Below are 23,115 nucleotides of genomic sequence, written 5' to 3'. Positions count from 1 at the left end.
ACGTAATAATAAAAATTTTTTTACACATGAATGACGTTTCGGTGTGTAAATTATCCGTTTGTAATGGTCAACGGTCACTGTTATATATATGATAATTAAATAATGAACATTGTTTTCTAGATCTCCAGTAATTATCGTAACTGCGATCTAGCGCATCGCTATTTTCTATGTAAAATAATTTTTTCTTGCACATATAATGGAGATTTTTTAAAGTGCAACGTCACATTTCTTTTCTCTACCTCGACATATGTATGTGTGTGTGTGTAATTTATACATATCTCATTTAAAAATCATAAATTTGTGTATGTGCGGCTACGCAATTATCGTGTATTACATTTCTAAAATAAGAATACGCTGTAAGCTATGCAAATGTATATATAAAATAATATATAAATGTATATGTAAAGTGATTTTTGTTCAACAAAATGAGATAAAAGAATTTGATCAAATTTAATGAATTCATAATTCCAAGGTAGTTATTCAAGCCAATTAAAGAAATTACGTAGGAACAAACGGTCTGGAACCGGTATATTACGTATTAAAACTATACTAGTATAGATTACAATATAAGGAAAGTATATCTGCTTTCATTGTTTTCACTTTTTATAAATTGTCTCGTATTACAACACATGTATCATAAAATATCACATCCGGGAATCGAATAAAATAATATATAGTTTCCCAGAAAATTATCGACATAAAATCGTACGAAAGTAGTGTGTGTGTAATTGTGCATCCAGACGCGCTTATCGTCTCACGCATTGTCGTGTGACACGATATCTGCAATTTTGCAATCATTATGCACGTACGTGCATTGTGAAACTAAAGCATTCTCGGAAACAGAGGGGTTGCCTTCGAGGGTATTCTTTTGTCTCGCCAGCTCATACGTAAGGTATCCCCCAGGGATATGTGATTAAACGTTTTACGATACAAACGTTTTATAATTTGAAAAAAATTTATTTAATAAATTAATTTGAGAAAATTAGAGAACTTAGAATGCATATATAATTATTCTATAAAAGTTGAAAGTCACGTAATCACATAGTCGGATAGTTCAAGAGTTCAACAGTCCTGAAGCTAACAGATCAGCGTATTCTATCTGCAGATTAGTTTAAAGCAAATTTTTGGGCTAAAAAGAGTATTAAAAAATATTTAAAATATTTAAAAAATAAAAATTGTTGGCAAGAAAAGTAAATTAAATTTTTATTTTTTAATATACAGGGTGTCTGACATAAAGTGTCACACCGAAAATATATAAGTAGATCTCGTTATTTGGAGATAATTTTTCCTCAGCAAAAATGTCGAGGGAGGCCATCATTTTTTGGATGTTCCTAATTTTTACCATCATGTATCTTTATAACTGAATCTTAAATTAAAATTTTATTAAAGTAAACTCTACTTGAATTAATTGGAGAATGTGGTTTTGTTAATATTTTATTTTCACAAGGCTTAGTTTGCGAAAAACCCTTTATTTTCAATCGCTTATAATTCGAAAATTATTAATGCTTCTATATTTTTGCTGAGGAAAAATTGTCTCTAAATAACAAAATTTACTTGTATATTTTCAGTGTGACACCTTATGTCAGACATCCTGTGTATAATATATATACGCATATTAAAAATAAAAAATTTGTACATTCTATTAAGTGGAACAATTTAATTACACATTTATATTCAATCAGATATTTATTAAGTTAATTTGAAAAAAAATTGTTTTTTAAATCGTTAATCAATTCCTTTTAAAATTAAAAATAGCAAAATACGATAAATAAGTCATATTCATGTTACTGTATAATAGCAAAGTTATCTATAGTTTTAAAAAGGTCATGACGGTATTACTGCAGTCATTAAATTGGTGGCCTGACAACTGCAACGTCATACATTCGTGCATTATGGAGGGATAACGCTTGTCACGTGCAAAAATTAAGAACAAGCTGCATTCAATGCTAACTTCACAACAAGTTTTTACAGATGTACACTAACTCTCAAAAGTCGAAACATTGTTTTCTGTCCTTAATTCTTGTCCATTAATTTCTGTCCTTAATTTTTGTCCATTAATTTCTGTCCATAATTCTTGATCAAAATTATGTTTACATTTCGAACACATAATTATTTTATTAAAGATATTGAAATTTATAAGTATGAGTTTGGGCAAAGTTTGAGAAATTGCAAAAATTATGAATACTTATAAATTAAAAATATTAATTAAATTTCTTCTCGCAATTAGATGTTCCTTTAAACTTTTGAACTGCATATATATATATATATATTTGAATTTATATATAGAATATTTAAAAAATATTATATACTCTTTTTCCTCCTTTTTCTCCACAAATATTTTCAATATTGATTTCAATATTGAGACAATTGCAATCATAGTGCGAAAGAATTTTATTTACAGAAAAATATTCATAGATAAATATTCATAGATCTTTACCGGTGTATACTTTTTCTTCGTTATAAAATACAGGAAATACAGGAATACAGAAAAATTACACATATAAACACGGGAAAATTTAATTAATTTTACGAGATTTATACTACTTCCACTATAATTATTTCAAGTTTTTTTCTAAATCGTTGCTTTTGACGGACAACAAAATTCAAAGGACGTTTCAGTGCATCTAAAATAAATATAAAATAATCCAACAAAAGTGGAAACCCGTAAAACGTTCGCGACTATAAATGACGACTATATAGTTCAATTTTACGAGGCAGAGAAAGGAGGAGGTGGAAAGAAGAGTAGGAGAATATGCTTCCTTCTTTGGCTGGGAATGGCGAAAAATTCATTCAACCGAGTCCGGCACGTGGCCGTACTGAAAGAAGCCCGGAGAGAAAACAAGATTCTCTTGAGCGCCGCGATGCTAAGTCAAGTGATAAATATTAATCGTCGTTAAAAGACACGTTAAGGGGGACGTGGTATATATTCGCGGACATGCGGCGTGCGCATTGACGATATAAGTGGAGTGTTCATCACCGGTTGTCATTGCGTGATCGCGTCCGATCTCGTTAATTCGCGAAGGTGAAATCCTCCGCGAGATCATCAGAAATATGGATTCGGATAACAGCGATCAAAATTGGCAGGCGAACGGCCGGCGACGACAGGATTACTACGAGTTGAAAAACGCAGATTGCGAAGAATTAAACACGTGGTTCCAGGTTAAAATGAAGGATCCGCTCGATATCACGGATGTCACCTCTTATTATGGTATTTATGACATAATGCGCGATCCAATAATTAACGCGATATGAGACCCCACTTTCCCGAACAGGAAAGATTATATATTTTGTGATTTTACAAAAATTTATTTGCCCTGACACATTAATATATCCGGTATGATCGCGATTTGCCGGATTATTGAATTACTCAACAACTATTCGGATAATTCCAATTTTTATATCTACAAAAATTTATTTATCCTAATATGCAACACTGTTTTAATTCGTATTTAAATTGTATATTACAAAAAAATTAGACTCTCGCAGTGTATAAAGCAAACTTATTAAATATTATATATATATATACAACACAATGCAATAATAAAATAAATTTTATATTATTTTTTTTTGTAAATATATAGGGTATCAGTTTTAAAATTCGCGACTCAAAATATCATAACAAAAGTCTGAATATTGCGCAGGACTGTAACAGTATAGCATGACTTCGATATCAGTTAATTGTAATCTGTAATTGGCCAATTTTTAATTATTTTACCTTAAACTATACTAAAAAACTGTAAATATATATACAATATATAAATATTACATACATATATATGTATTTCAAATTAAATTAAATGTTCATCGCGCGCATGTGTATGTAATAAAAATTTATTATATATAATACATATAAAATATAACATAAATCGTGTATATTTTATGCATCATGTTATATTCATATGACGGTCAATGATTTCCAATAATTACGCCACGGCCTATTTATCGAATATTAATCGATTATGAAGAAATACGAGTTTATCAAATAATATGCAATTTCTATCTACAGTTACGATATTTCTTACTGTAAAGATTATTTTTTTTTATCGGTGAAAAATGCGGAGGAATTGTTCACGAGACATAGATGTGGACTACGCGTGTTGCTGCGGAAGAAAACCATTTTCAGCAATTTATTTAACAAAGTGTTATTATAAAAACTCTGTCATGAACGAAAAATTATGTAATCGAAAGCGTTTCCGGACATATGTTTATATGATTTTCTTTCATCTACAATTAGAATGTGCTCTCAAGATTTGATCACTTATTTGATCACTTTATTATTTCATAAAATCACATCCTAAGAATTATATACAATTTTAAAAGATTTCGGCATATTGCGTTTTGCATTTTCTGTATCAAGACTTGAATTACTTGGATAATTCGAATACTCAGATTTAAATAATTCAGATAATTATTTCGGATAATTTCAAGATTAAATATCCTGATATTCAGAGCCTTATTCTCATTAGATAGTGAGTTAGTGCATTTATGCAATACATAATATATAAATTATATACTTACTATTACTGTAATACATAAACTTTATCTAAATAAAGAGAAATTTTAATATAAACAAAACATATTGTGATAAAATTTAATTTCTCGTAATTATAAAAAATTTAATTATAAATATTTTTAAAGATATATAAATATTTTTAATCATTTTCCTCGAAGAAAGGAAATAATCATTTATTGAAAAATTGACTTGATTCAAGATGAAATTATAGTGATATTCTTCATCAAAAACCTCAATACAAGATTAAAGTTAGGCTAGGTCAGCCAAAATTGCATATACAGTTAGGAAACCAGAGACATATGACGCGGCATAAACGCGGTAATACATGCATTCTCAGTACAAAGACATGTCAACAGGAAATAAATAATTCTAGAAATACTATGCACAGAACACTGTACAAATATATTAAAGAAATATTGCATTCTTATGAATAAAAATATATAGCGGTTCGTTAAATGCATCTCCGCAAAAAAATTAAATATTTTTGTTTTCAATAATTTAATAAATATAAGCAGAATATAAAATAAATTAATGTAATTGAATGGCAATAAAAGCTAAGCGCATTAATTTAAGAGGTTTATATCATTTTAGTGAATTATTAGATTAACATAAAAAATATAAAAAATCATGGACGTTTCGATCTCTTCTTTGAAGAACCATTTTCATATTAAACAATAAATACGATAAATTATAAATATTATATATATAAGTTGAAAACCAATTAAAAATTAATTAGGCAACAAAGTAATTAAAATTTTTGCACATTACAATCTTACGTCGTATTGACATAAAAATATCCACAAGTCTTTATTATATATATGTGGATGATTATCTTTTCTTTTTCAGTATCTACACATTAAATATTTTTAATTCGTTTCATTCGTAACTGGGATTCACTATAGAAATGAGCTTGGAAAATAAATTGAATTATTTGGTTTATTTTGACATTACAGAATATCCGAATAATATTGGTTTCATGGAGCAACATTTTCAGGAAGATATTTGAATTCTTTGTCACAGCTTTTACTTTGCCAAAAGAAGTATAGGATTTTAGGTTTGATAGTCTAATTTATTGGTATTGAATTAAATATTCAGTTTTTCTTAAATCTCTTATGTCATTTATATCGAATAATTCGTGATTATTATAGGCATCATTGAAAAAATATTTCTTTTGAAATGTGCTTCTTGGTCGAGCAACTGGAAAGCGATATAATGTAAAAAATATTGATGATGCTTTTTAATCGATAGTTTAAAATAATATTTTTGTAACATGGACGACGCGTAAAGAAGTTAAAATTCACAAAAATTTCAATTCTTTGTTGACTAATTAATTTTTAACCGGTTTCAATTTATTTACATACTGTAATTTATAATATTTATCGTATTTATCGTTTGATATGCTAATGATATATTATGTATTACATAAATGCACTAACTCACTATCTAATAAGAATAAAGCTCTGAATATCAGGATATTTAATCTTGAAATTATTCGAAATAATTATCTGAATTATTTAAATCTGAGATGCTAATGATAAAGAAAGGATCGAAGCAAAAACCGCAGTTTTCTATGATTTTTATGTTAATCTGATAATTCAATAGAATAATATGTCTTGATTACTATAATGTGCTTGGCCCTTATTGCCATTAATTATCTGAATTTACGGAATAATCCAGATTAAGATTAATCGGTTTTATTTCTACACATCAGCATGTCCGATTTATTATTTTGCCCCAAAATATCAACCACGGGATTGATTATAACCGCGACAATCTTCTGATCACTTTGTTTCAACTTATAATTTTCATAATTCATAATTTTTTTGTAATTGTCATAATTTTCATAATTTTTCATAATTTTTATAATTTTTATAATTTCAAATAATATACAATTGCCTCTCAAACTATGTTTTTTCAAGCAATTTTCGTCAAAGATTTTAAGCGCGAATCCTTGGCGATTAACAGCATGATCTTCCGTTCACGTTGCCTCGGACACGTGTCCACGTCGGTCCGAGAGTGGGGATTCCTCTGTACGGGGGAACGACATATGATGTGGGTTCGCATCGATCTGGGGAGGGAAACTCTGCGCGCCGGTGTTCACCCTGGGATTGATATTGATTGCGAGCACGCGGTGCCGATTGCCGGGTAGTTGGCAGCTAGGCGTATATCGAGCAGGAGAGTTCGGACTCGAGTGGAGAGAGAGAGAACAAAAGAAAAGAAATGCCTCCCAAGTGCGAGGAAATCGAGATCCGCGGAATGTTGGACAGGAGCGAGTGCTCGGTCGACCGAACCGCCGTGAACAAGTCTTCGCCGAAGTTACCCGCGTTATGCGGTGCGTGTTTCCGTCATTTTTTCTTCTTCCCTAGATAGTGCCTAGCAAAATCCTCGATTTTTCTGTCAGATGATCGTCGGATCATGGCGAGAATCTCTAACAGCACGTATATCTTATGCCTTATCTACACCTGAAGATAATCCTACTTGTGGCTTATTTCAGTGAGTGGTATAAAAACGACCAAAAACCATACTGAAGTTAATTTCCAATCGTAAATTCTTTGGATTGTGATATAATTCAAAACCAACTTCAGTATGGTTTTTGATCTTTTATCGTCATTCGTTGTGCCCTATCTACACCTAAAGATAATCCTACTTGTGGCTTATTTCAGTGAGTGGTATAAAAACGACCAAAAACTATACTGAAGTTTGTTTTCAATCATAAATTTTTTTGGATTGTGATATAATTCAAAACCAACTTCAGTATGGTTTTTGATCGTTTATACTACTCTCTGGAATAAATCACAAATAAGATTATCTTTAGTATAGATAGGGCATTAAAGACGTTCAGAGGACAACCAGAGATTATTTAAATTTCTCTGGATATCCTTCGAATTCTATCTTTCGGATATCTTGTGCTGTTAGGGAATCTATAAAATCTTCGCAGTAATCCGGAGATTTAAAATGTCACGGGTTTAAAATGACGATTCACTGTCGCAATGGTCCGAAAATCGAAGTGTCAAAACTCGGGAATAAAAAAATCGCGAGATAAAATCTTTGGTGGTGCATTATAGTATGTTTATATCGTAAATAGCTTGATAAATATATGTGATAATTTCATGAACTTTGCTGAATAATTTTTGACACGTCGAGCGATCGCTTGATGATTTGTCGACGCTACACAATTGTGTCCAGTTAAAAGTTGGAAGAAAAGATGAAAGAGGCGCTTGTGCATGGATGTGTAAATGTGTGTTTGTACAATGCAACTGGCCGAATGCATCTAATGCATCAATCGACAGAGGAATTATAAATCTTGATACGTACACAGTTGGTTTCCAAAATTTTTATTGAACTTTTTTCTAAAAACTATTAAACCTCAATTAATATATCGACCGCGAAACATATCTTGACTAAAAAACAGTTGTGTAAACACAGAAGTGACTTGAATCGCAAAAGTTAAATTTAAAGACATTCAGTAATATATTTAACAACCACACTTGAAAAACAAAAATATATTGTTCGGAGACCAAATTATTACTGACCTATAGAAACGTGATTTTTAAAAATATTTTGAATATAAAAATATTTTTAATTTAAAAAATACAATAATCAAAATATATCTATATATAAAGACGTGTAAGTATCTTGAAATGACATAGAGATATCTATATCATGTTTTTCCTGCCCAACTGTCACGAATCGTGTCACGATATCACACACGAATTTAATAAAATTTGAAACGAGAAAAGAGACATAATTAAGTTATAATACTGTAATAATTTTAGATTGTTGTTTATTTACAATTGATTGAGATTCCTGTCGTCTAAATTATCAAATAATTTATCGCATTATTTTTAATTAATCAACATAATAAATTTCTCGTTTAAAATTTATTGAAAACAAATTGAAAGAAGGAAATCTTATTGCACGAATGATCATTTTTTTTCTCGGAGCTTATACGAGATTGTCCTTGGAATATTTTTTTCCTGATTAATACTTATATAAACATGTCGAACGTTTTTTTTTTTTGATATATAACTCATATAAAAAAATCGTAAATTATGTAACATTTCGAGAAGTAAATAATATGCACACTATATTATATATAGAATAGACAAATAGAATGTATTTTTTTATTCTCTTATTAGAATCAGAGAGATCATTATACATATAATTAAATTCACTTAATATCCCTTAATATCACTATCTGCAATGGAAATAAACTAGTGTTCTTGACGTATTTAATATCACTATCTGCAATGGAAATAAACTAGTGTTCTTGTCGTATTTAAAAAAATTATAAAAACTGCATCCATTTTGATATTTCATCGATTAATCTATACAGGTGAGTCGATGAGTTTACATAAATGTATCCTGATTGAAATGATGCGGAGACTGTTTTATTAGCTGTCGGATATATTTATCTATCTGTCTGTCTGTCTATCTATCTAACTGTCTGCCTGCCTGTCTGTCTTTCTCCATCTCTCTTTATTCTTTCTCTGTCTTTCTCTAGGAAAGTTCACTAAAAGATATCTCTCATCTATTCCCTCTCCGTTTCTCTTTCGATCGACACCTACGTTGATGTCTATGACGTCACTCTCGACTCCTGAGAAATTCCGACGATTATCTTTTATCTTGACGTCAATTTCTGACGTGTTATTCTCACGTATAATTCTTTATTGCGTGGAAAACTTGATCCTAAAGTTTAGTCGAGCGTCGATAACGATCACGCTTGTATGCATGTGCGTCTTTTTTGACGGAAAGAGATTCGCGGTTTGTTTCGAGATCTCACGGTAACATCAAATTGGGAATTGCGAATTGTCGAGTATAGCCTGAGAGAGTCGTCTCATACCTGAATTTTATCTCGGAAAAAATTTCTACGCATTCACGTAAGAAGAACATGTGTCAATTTTATATGCAAATATGAATTTTACACAATCTTTCAATCGTGAGAATTGACGAAAAATTCGGGGGATTTATTTCTCAAAGAGACAAGGAATATGCATATTGACAAGGTAAACTAATCAAACTAAGTGTGACACAGAGGTGTCTTTATTAATTGGAGACTAGGCGAGTATATATAGAGCTAAATTAATCTTGTTTATCAAGGAATCTAGGTCGATCTTTTCCTCTCTACTTACACTTTCGCTCTCGATCCCGATTATATTTTTTCTCGTCGTCAAAATTTCGTAAAAAAAATTAAAAAGAATTAATTACCTGATAATTTACATTTTGAGCGAGGTTATAAACTTATTAATAACTTTCGAGTTTCGACAACATAACTCGACACAAATTTCGTAATATGTTTGCTATTTAATTTCCTATTAAATCTCTTTTCTATTTCACTCTGAGAAATCAACGTTACATAACATTTAATTTTTAATGAAGTAAGAATCAGACGTAAATGTCAGTGTATCAATTTAAAAGAAGAATAAATTCATTGAAACTGATACGTTATAGAATATTAATTTTCTTTAATTCGATATCAAGAAATTAAATAAATCTTAATTCGAGATTTATTTAATTGTGCACAGCGCACTGATTTTCCTTACAATACCATGAAATTAAATATACTAGGAAACACTAGGAAATTTAATACTAACAATAAGGAAAATTACACAAAGTATCAGTTTAAAAAAATGTATTCTTCTTTGAAATTGGTGTATTGACATTTACATATTTACGTCTATAGTTCTTACTTGCATGTTAAATTCAAATATGACTTTTATTGAAATCTTGAAGTTTTTTAATTAACAGTTGTTGCATATTTTATATTTATAACATCCTGCGTCAATCCGCTAATTATTTGATGTTTATATATTACGAATATAAAATATGCAACAACTGTTAATTAAACGACTTCAAGATTTCAATAAAAGTCATATTTGAATTTAATTTCATCTTATTTACGCTATTTAATACGCGACTATTAAATTAATCAGGTTATATAGTGCTTAAATTGATAATCTCTTATCTGCAAATTGATTGTATTTCAATTAATTCCGCAGTTTTATCATGCTTCAAAAAAATATAAGATTTTATATTACAACGATCTTGTAAAATTCTCTCACGATATTTAAAAGTAAATAAATTAAACAATCAAAAAGAACAAAGATAAAAGTAAGAATCGTAAAAAAATTTTTGTAATTTTTTTCTCCATTTTATTTTCACTTGTCAATTAATTTCAAATTTTGCGTAATGCTTATAATAAAAAAAAAGAACCTTTCGCAACTAGGAGACATTCAATTTCATGTAACGACATCCTGGACACGCGATTTTTCTCGATTCACCTTCATTTTACGAAAATAAAAATACTTTAGCGATACCCGATTTGCAATCTCGTTCTATAGGTATGGTAAAAATCATCTATCCTTTATTTTAGAGGACTGTCGTTTAGATTAATTTTTTTTTCAAAAATTCAATTTTGCCCTTTATTTAAAAAATTTTATCCTTTATATTACAATTTTGTCCTTTATTTTTTATTTTTATTTTAGCATTTCATTGTCCAATGTTGTAATTTGTAATATGTAACGTGAGAATTTATGCGAAAACAATGGTACCTCTTATCCGGAACCTATTTAAGAAATCAATGGTTTGTTTCAACATAGTTGAATCAAATTATAAAAATAAGAACGTAGACTTCCGATACATTGGAAACATGTTGAAACAAAGCTCTAAAATTTTTAGGTTTGTTTTTTATTTAGAATTTAGAAAATAAAAGACTAACTTGAAAATTTTAGGGCTTTTTACGACCAATAAGTTCCCATCTCTAAATTCAAAATTCAAATACATCCTAGAGATTGACAAGCAAAAAATGAATTTAAAATTCATTACAAAATAATTAATGTCTTGTTTTCGTAAAAATTCGCACGTTAGTATGACATTAGAAATACTAAGTAAAAAATTAAGGACAAAATTGGAATATAAAAAACAAAAAATTAAGTTTTGAAAAAATGAATAAATCCACACAGAGAAAGAATTTTCTCTCTTAGAATTTACTCTAAAAATCATGAGACAATATGATATTGAAAGAATTTTATAAACTTCTCTGATTAATATTTATCACAATAAAAAATATAAATATCTACCACAATAAGATATGAAATATGTTCGATTAATTTTACTATGTACATAATGAAATGTAGTATGTGCATATATTATTTTTTATTGTGATATAAATATTAGAGAGAAACTTATAAAATTCTTTCAATATCATCAGTATACAATGATTTTCCGGATAAATTCTAAAAGAAAATTCTCCGTGTAAAGGGCAGCTATAAAAGCTTGTTGAAAAAAAAGGATAGTATCTTCTGAAATGAAGGACAACAGATAGTCGCGGTATCTATAGGGCTACCTGCTGCAGAGTACAACCGGTAGTAATAGGCCAAGATTGTAATAAATTAACGGCGAATTAATATTGGCTGATTGATTGACCGCGATGACACGACCTCTCACGCTATGCAAGCGCCGATTTCCCTCTCTCTCTCTCTCTGTTACGCCTCGAGAGTCGTGTGAACCTCGGCGTCTGCGCGCGGACCAACGGGGGTTAATTGGTTCAAAGTGACTTACCATCTGCGACGCGACGACGGTGTCTGGAGGACGATCCGCCGTACTCCCGACACGACCCGAACACCCGAATACGTGACCGTGCATCGTTCCTCGATAAGATCGGCGATGCTCCTTCCGCGAAATATAGCTTATTCTCAAGCCTCCCACTCGCGCCATTTGTGCAGAGTGCTACTTATGGAATGACGAATTTTTTCTTTCTTCTCTTCTGTGTGCGCTCACTTCTCATCCGATAGAGATCGAACTCCATCTGGAAATAGGTTCTTAATAATTTGATAATCTAAAAGGGCCATGCACAGTTTCACGATCGACTAAATATACAAAAATTGTTAATAACTTATCAACTTAATATTCTATACATTTATATAATATTGACAATTCTTAAATCGATCGCTTAAGATTGATAATCGAAGATACTGAAACCGGCCCTACGAGAAAGAGAGGTTACATGGAACCATTGTCGACGATGCTCGTCGTAAATTACAATAATGAATAGATTCGGCAAACTCGGGAATTCTGGATGCGAGAATGATGTATATTACCTGATTCGCCCTCGTTAAGAGGGTCTCGTCCATACAAATGATTAGAAAATAATATGTTAAGACGGTGTATCAACACTCTTCGCGAGCTCACCCACGGAGTAGGAAATTTTTAAAATGGCGCCCACGCACCTTTGCGCGCTCGCGCATCTAGTTCTTGAATCAGACACGTCGAATCGGATTGCGTAACAAGCGCCACGGCTGTCACAGCTGATGCGGATGACGTTAGGTTAGGTCAGGTTACGGTTAGATATCTTTTCGGCCCGTTCCATGGATTTAACAACATACTTGTCGCTTTACCGCGAATCTTCATTACTCTTGAGAATGGTGCTCTCGTTCACAGGACTGTCATCCTTCAGACGTTTGCTATTGCTCTTTGTACAATGCTCGTTATGTAAGTCTTATGAACAAATATTCAGGTATTCTCCAGATTCTCGACGTGATTTTGCGAAATGTAAAATTTTATTTGCTAATTATGTGTATGCAAATTTACAAATATTTAAAATGCTTCTTTATCACATAAAAATTTTTTTAATCAAAACCATGTGTGCACCTTGAAGAAAATGAAAATCTTAACCTTGAACAAAAAAATCGGGTCTTTTACAATTTTATATATATATACGTATAATTAAATCGTTCAATGTCATTAAATAAACCTGAAAGGTTAATTTTTAAAAATCTCTAAACAAAATTTAAAAAAATTAAACAAATCATATATAGTAGGCCAACTGAACGAGCAAATAAATAAGGTGTAAAATTTTTATTAATAGTTAAATAATTAAATTAACATTCCGTTACAGAATCGATATAAATTGTAAACGTTTCGACTGCACTACAGTCTTTATCAATACATAAAAGTTAAATATTAAAATACAAAGTTAAATGTTAAAAATACAAAGTTAGTTAAATATTAAAATATAAAATTGAAACGATTCTTCGCTGTTGACCAATAAATATGCAAGGCGATTGGTCTGACAATGAGATGCCAAGTTATGCGACATTTGAGCATGCTACGGATATAATACGCGAATTAAATCAATGTCAGAGAAAATTAAAAAATCTTTCAACTTACATTATCGTTTTAACAAGTCCTTTTCCTCGATATTTCAAGTGTGTGTTGCGAAGTCTGAATACCAAATGTCAAAATAGAGAGCGTGATGTATTTATTTATTACCAATGTTTTTTCTAAATTATGATTCAGCAAATTTTTTAAATTCGCGTATTATATCCGTAGCATGCTCAAATGTCGCATAACTTGGCATCTCAGACCAATCGCCTTGCATATTTATTGGTCAACAGCGAAGAATCGTTTCAATTTTATATTTTAATATTTAACTAACTTTGTATTTTTAACATTTAACTTTGTATTTTAATATTTAACTTTTATGTATTGATAAAGACTGTAGTGCAGTCGAAACGTTTACAATTTATATCGATTCTGTAACGGAATGTTAATTTAATTATTTAACTATTAATAAAAATTTTACACCTTATTTATTTGCTCGTTCAGTTGGCCTACTATATATGATTTGTTTAATTTTGTTAATTTATACGAGCCTTTCATTAATTAAAATTTAAAAAAATATATATATAAAACTTGATAAATAAAAAATATATATAATATTTAAAATATATATTAAAAATTATACATGGAAAAAATGCCATGCTTAATGGAATTTTTTATAGTGCTCCATTCGAATGCATTCATTGGCTGACGACCGGAAATATAATCGTGTTACGCACGTGTTCATCTGAAAGGAAACGAAGCAATGCACGAGCGGCTTTTGACATATAATTAAATGTATCAAGGCATGGAATTACCGGATTATGTTCCGTTCCGCATAGCATTTATTACCGCGCTTACCGCAATTTATTCATTTTGCTGATGTAAAATATTGGTCGCACTTGCCGCAAGAGAGTAGTTGCGATTCTGCTCTCGAGCTTATCGTTTTTACGCGTGATTTATTCCTTTCACTCGATTACCAAACTGTTCCAAAACAAGTACGCACTTTTATTCTGAGTAAATAATCCGATCTTTTATGTGTTTTATAGTGTAAATTCCCTAATATAGCACAAATCCGAAAGACATTCAGAGGATATCCGAACATCCTCAGAATGTTCTCTGAACGTCTTCAGGATATGTGTGCTGTTAGGGTTGGAACGAATTTTAAAGAAAAAAATATGAACAGTCTACGATTTTCTTACTTACTCTAGAATTACGTAAGAATAATAAGATGCACAACAGACGTGAGATAATAATACATTCTCGATCCTTCTTTCAGGTCGCCGCGCAATGGTGAGCAAGTTCTGGTGCTACGAGATCGGACGCAGGTGGCGGCAGGCGGGCAAGCAGCAGCCTCCGCAGGCACGTGTAATGACAGAACCTAAATGTCAGTCGCACGTGGCCACCTGGTACTTGTTCTATCGCTGGATCATCTTCCTCGTATGGACCGGCTTCGTGATTTGTTCGGTGTTCGAGTTCGGCAGCTACCAACCGCTCTTCCAGATCGACAAATGGCCGATCTATCTGACCAACTGGGACATGGTGTTGGGCTTTACTCAGGCGCTGATCGGCGGTATCCTCGTGTCGAAGCGTTGGCGACTACAGAAGATACCCGGCTTCGATCCTTGCGGCCTCAAGTTGGAGTTCACCGAGCGACTGTACTGGTTCCTGTATGTCGTCACGACTAATCTGGCAATCGCCGTGACCGTCTGCTACTGGCTCACCGTATACAATCCGGAGATTCATCACCTGGACCCGCTCAACATCATGATGCACGTATGCAATAGCGCGTTGATGCTGGTTGACTTCGTTGTCACCAGTATACCGTTCCGTTTGCGAAATTTCTGGTGGTGCCTGTCGATCGCCGTCTTCTACGTGATTTTCACGGTGGTCTACTACGTCGCTGGGGGACTCGACAAATACGGCTACCACTACATTTACAAGGTCATCGACTGGAAGCGACCGACGCGGACGATGCTCGTTTGTGCCGGTGGTTGCACATTCGTTACAGTGCTCCACTGTGTCACCTCTATGCTGGCTGATGTCAGGGATCGAGTCTACTACAAGATCGCCAAGAAAGTCGGTAGATCCGTACAGACTAATGCGACGAACGACAAACCGCTTCCAGAAAAGCAGGCGGACGTAGTTTAATTAATACAAATTGAAATAAAACATAGACACGTTATTATCTTTGTCCGTCAGGTATCTTCTAACCTGGGTATGGGACATTAGTAGGACGGATTGACTTATTTGACAAGGAAAAGTCTCAATTCTGTTGTGTGTTTCTCGTGTAGCTGACGTAGAGAATTTCCTCGCGAGTGACTTCTTGAGCTCGTCTATCTTGCTCGTAGACAAACGATAAAATATTAGTAGGATATTAACAGGGTATTTGAGGAGAGTGATCGGATTAGGTGATTCCTTTTGCGATTCTTGTGAACTTTATCTTCGACGACATTTCCAAGAAACGTTAGTCATAGTATGATAAGATTGCGTAACAATTATCGTAAAAACTGTAATTGGTCAACGCTCGGTTATTATAGTCAATGAAATTTTCTGCGTGTTATTTATACAAAAAGATAAAGATGCATGTAAAATATAGAAAATATGTATTTCCTTTTACTAAATGTGAACATCTTGCTGAAGAAGGCAAGATTATCGATTATATATGCAAGCATTTTGTACATTCAAATCGTATGTAAACATTTTTATGAAGATTTCGTTTCATATTTGACGCTATATATGACATTCGTCTCGCATTTTTATAATGTTATAAAATATTGTGTGAACGCATCTTTTTATATTTAAAAACTGTGAAAATCACGTCGCATTCAGTACTGATGCGCCGAAATAATCACGAACATTTTATGATATATTCAAATTAGCGCGAATGCGGTTGCATATTATTTTCGTGAGCATTGATTACAGAAGTTGCAATTTTTTTTATATTTACCATGATTTGAAAATACTCAAATTAAAATAAATTCATCCTTATCGTAAATTTAGAAATTCAATTCAATGAATTATCGTTGAATCTAAAGACAATTGTAAGTAAAAATAAATGAATGCATATATATATATATATATATATATATATATATATATGCATATACATATATACATGCATATATATTCCATTAGTATATCGTCGACATAAAAATGGAAAGATTTATGTTCTTAGAATTCAACGTTCGTTCATATTCTTCAGTCATGTATGCACAAAAGTTTAGTTAAATTTGGAACAATAAATTTCATTTAAACCATTTATAAATGCGATGCGTTGTGAACATTTTCTGTTAAAAATAAAATTATTGGAATAATAAATTTCAGGCTAAACTTATGATTTATCCCTATATTGTAAAAACCGATGAAATTAAATTAAATCGATTACATTGGTTACGGCTAAATACTTTTCTTCAAACGCAATTGCCGATACGTATATACATGAATTTCACGAATGGAACATGAAATGAAGAATTATTAATGTATGCACATTCCTCTTATACATTGCATTTGTTTTCTTTTTCATTGTTACTACAATGTGATGCAAATTATCAGTTGATATTATGGTATATATCGTATGGTAATTTAATATTATATATAAATATATATAATATTTATAATTATATACAGAATGGGAAAAAGTATGGAAACCCTGAAAAATCTCGAAAAATATAAGTTTTACAAAAAAATGTTTCGTATAAAAAGTGTAGGGCTCAAAAAAATCTATTACTAATCTTATCAGTTTGACCTTGAATGGCGTTGCCAAGGTCTATTATAGTGTTTTGAGTTCCATTTAAAAAATTCAAGATGACGCCCCGATCTTGGCAACGCCATTCAAGATCAAACTGATAAGATTAGTAAATAGGTTTTTTTAAGCCCTACAACTTATATGAAACATTTTTCTGTAAAACTTATATATATTGATTGTTCAGAGTTTCCATATATTTTCCCGACCCTGTATATATAGTATATATACTATAAATATATATATATATAAGCGCTGTTTCAAAAAAAATATTAAACCATATAAATCTCAGACAAATCTCACACGATATGGTGTCATTAATGTATCTAATAATGAGTACGAGAGAGATCTTATAGATACATGAAAAGCGTATGAAAAAAATACAGATTAAAATGTTGAAAAAAAGTCAAAAAATAGTAAATTATTTATAAACAATATATGCGACTTACACGCGTCGGATAGCAATAACAATAAAATACGCAGGTAATGACTTTTATGGAAAAATATCAACGATTTATTAATAAAATAACGATTTAAAGCGATTATGAGCCGCAATAGTACAAATGGATATCAGGCTGAGGCCAGCTCCTAGATCACAGATCGTGTTAGAGTCACCATTTTTAAAAGCTATGTTTAATATAATAATCACACATCTTGATTTAGGTTTAGAACGATCGTGTCAATTTTAAGCTACGTTAAAAATAACAAAGAATCATATTCGTCGTGTCATACAAAATGATCATACAACAGTCATTCGATCACATTCGCCTATCATAAAAGTTATATTTGATAAAAGTTATTCAAGTCTCACTCGCATTTATCACGAAAGTCATTCGAGACCGCGCAAATTCACAGCACTCTCAAGCGGACTCGAGTCCAGTAATAACACCTGATACTCCGTACCTGCCACATCGTCCTGATAGTACATCGATGGTAGTTCCTCCGTGAACAATAAACTCTCGTTCAGATCGCTACTCACGTTCAACGCAACATCCGACGTATTCGTCGCTGTCGAATCCATCAGCGTGCCGTTTTTCTTCAGTCTGGACCAGTCCGAATATGTCAGATCTGTCCTAGCAGAACTCTGATCCTTCTTGAGCGACAGAGTTCCCTTGTCAATTTGCTCAGCACACACGTCGGAGTGCAGAGATTCCGAGCTCTTAAGTAGGGTGTTGAAAGACGGCGGTTCCGAGTCCGGTAGACATTGACGATCCGCGTTTGACGATGAGGTGCCGAGAATAACAGTGTCGCAGGGTGTTGTCACCATAACCATCTGTTCTTCCTCGATGACGGTGGGTGACGTAGGCGAGGGTGACTCGTGCACCGTGTACAGAATGTAGTCCACGTCGGAATTATCCGAGGACGGTTTATCCATCAAATCGTTGCAACGTATACTGTGCATCTTCAATAGATGCTCGCGAAAACTCGGCTCGTTCCCAATCAGATAATCACAGAGCTCGATCGGACAACGATACAACCATTCCGGCTCCTGAGAGTTCTGGGAACTGATGTCACATATCATATCCGATTTCTCGACGTCGTTCTCCTTCATTACAGATTCTATGGCATTTGTTAGTTCCGTGGATTTTCGTTTCGATGACTTGACCATCGGCTTCACTCGCGAGCAATCAGAGTCCTTCGTCCTTGTGCGTCCTTTCTGATCGCCGGAAGTATAGCCGAATTCTGAAGGTATATTGTCGATGTTTATGTCCGTCTTGGTCTGTTGATGCTTCTTAATGTGCACGTACAGGCTGCTCTTGGCGGAGAACCGGGCGTCGCATACGAAACATTGAAAAAAACGACCTTCCTTATGCGTCAGCCGATGCTCCTTTAAATGTTCCGAGCGCATGAAAGCTTTGCCGCAGTCCGGGGCGTCGCACATGAATTTGCGCTCGTTCGTATGCTTCTTCTGATGACGCTTGAGCTTGCTGGACGATGAAAATGCCCATTTGCAATCTTGAAACGTACAGTGGTAAGGTTTGCAGCCGGTATGTGAGCGCGTGTGAGCCTTGAGTCGACACGGTTTGTCGAAAACTTTGCCGCAGTTTGGCCACGAGCACTTGATGTCCACTTCCTTGTAGCTATGCGATCGCTGATGTGACGTCAATGCGTTACTGCTGTAATAACGTTTGCCGCAACCTTCGTGTTGGCAAACATAAGGCGCGTGACGTTGATCGTGCGATTTCATATGCAGTTCCAGTGCCCGCTTTGTCTGAAACTTTTCGTCGCAGTTCGGCACCTGGCAAACAATCCTGTTCGGACGACTATGCAGTTTCTCGTGACTCCATAGATTATAGACGGTGGTAAAGCGACGGTTGCAACCCTCCACTTGGCACACATGATCCTTGCGCTTTAGATGTGTCTCCTTGTGTCTTTTCAGTTTGAATTCGGAATAGAAAGCCCAAGTGCAGCCTTCGAAGTCGCACTATAAAAAAATAGCTAGTTAGTAATAATTTATAATAAATGTAGATAAATTAGATATATTTATTCATTTCGGCATATCGCCAAGAAAGGTACTTGGTTATATCACTTGACACACGTCCTTCCACAATTTCTTATCTGCCAGTTTCGCTTTTTTCATTATAATAAATATATAATAAAATAATTATAATCAAATATATGAAACAAGTATATTAAAATAAATAAATAAATACACAAAAATTAAATATAAATTTAAAGATATAAGACAGGCAGTAAGAGCCAACTCGCGGATGACAGTGCGTTATCCTAACGACTACTAAACTAAATTTTTCGTTAGGATTAAGTATCTGTGCACAAGGCACCAAATATTTTACTTGGTCACGGCCAAGATTTAAAATATGAAATAATCTCATATTTGAGATTTAATTTCAATAACCCTTTCACCCCCCTACTTTTCTCTTGCATTTACTTATTTCCGTAGGGGGGTGAAAGGGTTATTGAAATTAAATCTCAAATATGAGATTATTTCATATTTTAAATCTTGGCCGTGATCAAGTAAAATATTTGGTGCCTTGTGCACAGATACTTAATCCTAACGAAAAATTTAGTTTCGTTAGGATAACGCACTGTCATTCGCGAGTTGGCTCTTACTGCCTGTCTTATATCTTTAAATTTATACAAAAATTAATATAATAAATATAATAAAATAAAATATAAATAATTTTCAAGTAGTCAGTGTGAAGAAATTGGAGGATAAAGATAAATATAAAATACTTTTTAACGTACCTTAAATGGTCTAACTCCATAATGGCCCAACAAGTGGCCTTTCAAAGTGTACAATCTGCCAAACTGTCTGTTGCATCCTTCCCGTGGACAGAGCCATACCTTGTCGTGTTCGGTAACGCTTACAGGTTGCAGACTGTCATCGGTGATGCCTAATTCCTCCAGCGCATTGGATATGACAATTTCGTACGAGTTACTTGGATTATCAAGATTATCGACGTTACCGTTCCAGATCGCGGCAGAAGTATCTATCTTGGGCAACTTTGGAAAATTACCTGTTGCCTCGATCAGCTCCGAAGTCTTGCCCTGATAGATCTGCTTCTCCGTGCCGGTGTTGATGACAATTTGCGTCGTATTGGATATTTTATCGGTAGATATGGCAACCACAGCCATTACGCCATCCTGTGAATCTGCATCGTTGAAACTCTTTCCGTTAATGTGCTTATCTAGTTTCTTCTCTAATTGCTCTGTCATCTGTCGACGCTTTTTAATAATACGCGGTTCTAGTTTCATCCTAGTCTTCGACTTCAATTGTTCTATTATGCTACTTTGAGTATCCGCTTCTATGGAATTTGATAAGTTCTCCTCCATTGGTGATAACGCCTCGATGAAGAGTTCCGAAGGACTTCCTGAACACTGTATTGTAGCTTCCTGTTCTGACTTTACACTCTCTATCTTGTTGATGGCTCCTAAATTCACTGGTATTTCATTGAGGGCAACCTGCGTAGATTTCTCACAAGGTATGTCAGTACTGTTCCGTTCTAGAATTTTCATTTTTGGATTAATTTGTTCAACATCTTGGTTCTCTATTTGATTTAGTATAGGCTGACTGCTGGTGGATGGCAGAATCTCCCCAGCCACCATCATGTCATCCGAAGAGAGCGCCGCGAGTGAATCCAGATGATCCAACTGAAATTCCGGCAGCATAAACTCATCGACGACCTTCTCGCATGGAGGTTCCAATAGTCGATTCTCACTCTGCGTCAGATCCTGCAGTATCGGATCGTAGCCTGATGACAGATTGAGCTTCTTGGCGTCGGCCAGATCGATGTCAATAGACAAACCATATGGATCCTTGCTCAGAAAGTAACCATGCGACAGTACTTCCTCGCCCAAATACCGGTCTACGCCCTCCACCACCTTGGCCGCGTCCAGGTCCATGCCCGACGAAACCGATGGCTCCGTTCCGCGCATCTTGAGCCATTTCTCAAAATCGGCTACCGTCTCGACGACGTCGGTGTTCTTGTTGACCATCGTCTGGTGCCAGGCCTCGGTTTTCCTGCTTCTTCTGTCAGTTCTGTCCCTCTTACCAATCCCCTCTGTCTTCGACGAAGCGAAGAGCGCGTCGGGGGACGCGTATTCCGTTCCCTCGATCTTCCCACGACTGCGTCGTCCTGACGCGCAAGCGACGACGGCCCCTCTGCAAGACATCGGTGGTCCACCCCGTGGCCAGCACTGCGGAGGAAGCCCAGGAGCGACAACGACATTCGACAGAGCATTATTTTATTTCTCACGGCGAGGAGTAGCTTCGCTCCGGGAGTCCGGGCGTTGCACGTGCAATTTTCGCGCGTATCGGAGCGCACTCCATTTTCGTTATTCTTTTTTTCTTTTACCGATCTCTCAACTTGCACGTGCAATCTGCTCTTACCTCACACTGGGCAATCGCGATGACCGGGACTCGCCGATGATCGCGAGCTGACAGAATCAACGCGAGAGCGGGTGCAGGTTAGGGAGCGGTGTTGTATCGGATCGATGCAGCGGTTACGTCCGGTTATGTCGGCAGATGTTGCTCCGGTGCGAGGGTAACCAAACGAGGAAGAGAGTTCGTACCTCCGCGACGCTTCCCCGGGATCGAGAGAAGGGAGAACGCTCGCCGGAGAGACGCGCGGTTGGCTCTTCTTCGGGAATAAACGATGAATTATGGAAAATGTCAATTTCTTTCTTTATCCTGCCGAGTGGACGAACTGACGCAACGGCCCGCTCTCTCAGCTGTCACTCCGCCACCTGGCGGCGGATATTTTAATCTCAAGGCGTTGACAGTTCATACGATCGATAATGTAGATTCTCTTGTCAGCCTTCTGCGGCTCTATTCTTGGATTTATTCGGAAGAGAAATAAATGTATATGTAAATTTAGTTCTTACAGACAAAATTGCAAGTTGATTGTCTATTGCATGATTTTTAGCCAATCAACTTGCAACTTTTCTGTCAGAACTGAATTTACGCGTACGTTTCTCTTGCGAATAAATTCAAGAATAGAGCCTCTCCTCCTTCAATTTTCATCTTTTTTCGTTTTTCTCTCTATTATTATAGGCCTGGCGCAATGCCACTTTTGTTGTTACACGAAAGGAGTTATATCTATTCTTTTGAGAATAAAAATTATGATTAACAAATGCTATCTGTGGTAAGTATATTTGCACATAAAACAAATGTGTCGCAATCGTCGAAAAGAAAATATATTATATTTTTAGATTTTTTAAAATTAATTACAATCTTTTTAAGAGATAATTTTTTTTTATTTGATAATGAATTTAATAGATTCATGTGTTGTATTTG

At 34.0% G+C, this 23,115-nt stretch overlaps 2 protein-coding genes across 6 annotated transcripts; one reads left to right on the top strand and one right to left on the bottom strand.

Annotated features, from left to right (window-relative positions):
• Positions 1–2,792: 2,792 nt before the first annotated feature.
• Positions 2,793–16,933, top strand: LOC114936949 (protein rolling stone). 5 transcript variants are annotated; one of them, XM_029310344.2, is made up of 2 exons: positions 2,793–3,208; positions 14,892–16,933. In XM_029310344.2, exons 1-2 carry the CDS (start codon positions 3,052–3,054, stop codon positions 15,761–15,763), a joined length of 1,029 nt encoding a protein of 342 aa, XP_029166177.2. In that variant the 5' UTR covers positions 2,793–3,051; the 3' UTR covers positions 15,764–16,933. The 5 variants fall into 5 exon arrangements, with proteins under 5 accessions (XP_029166177.2, XP_085340467.1, XP_085340468.1 ...); XM_085484341.1 differs by lacking the exon at positions 2,793–3,208 and adding an exon at positions 6,638–6,845; XM_085484342.1 differs by lacking the exon at positions 2,793–3,208 and adding an exon at positions 9,199–9,519.
• On the bottom strand, positions 16,202–22,555 carry LOC114936866 (uncharacterized). Its single transcript, XM_029310235.2, has 2 exons — positions 20,565–22,555; positions 16,202–19,782 (listed from the first exon to the last, which is right to left on the bottom strand). The coding sequence occupies exons 1-2, from the start codon at positions 21,990–21,992 to the stop codon at positions 18,187–18,189; spliced, it is 3,024 nt and encodes a 1,007-aa protein (XP_029166068.2). The 5' UTR covers positions 21,993–22,555; the 3' UTR covers positions 16,202–18,186.
• Between the last annotated feature and the right edge of the window lie 560 nt (positions 22,556–23,115).

The sequence above is a fragment of the Nylanderia fulva genome, unplaced genomic scaffold (genome assembly GCF_048542155.1).
Source record: "Nylanderia fulva isolate GAGA-0341 unplaced genomic scaffold, ASM4854215v1 Scaffold3, whole genome shotgun sequence".
In the NCBI taxonomy this organism is placed as follows: Eukaryota; Metazoa; Arthropoda; class Insecta; order Hymenoptera; family Formicidae; genus Nylanderia; species Nylanderia fulva.
The sequence above is the reverse complement of the archived record's forward strand: the minus strand, read 5'-3'. Positions and strand labels throughout refer to the sequence as shown.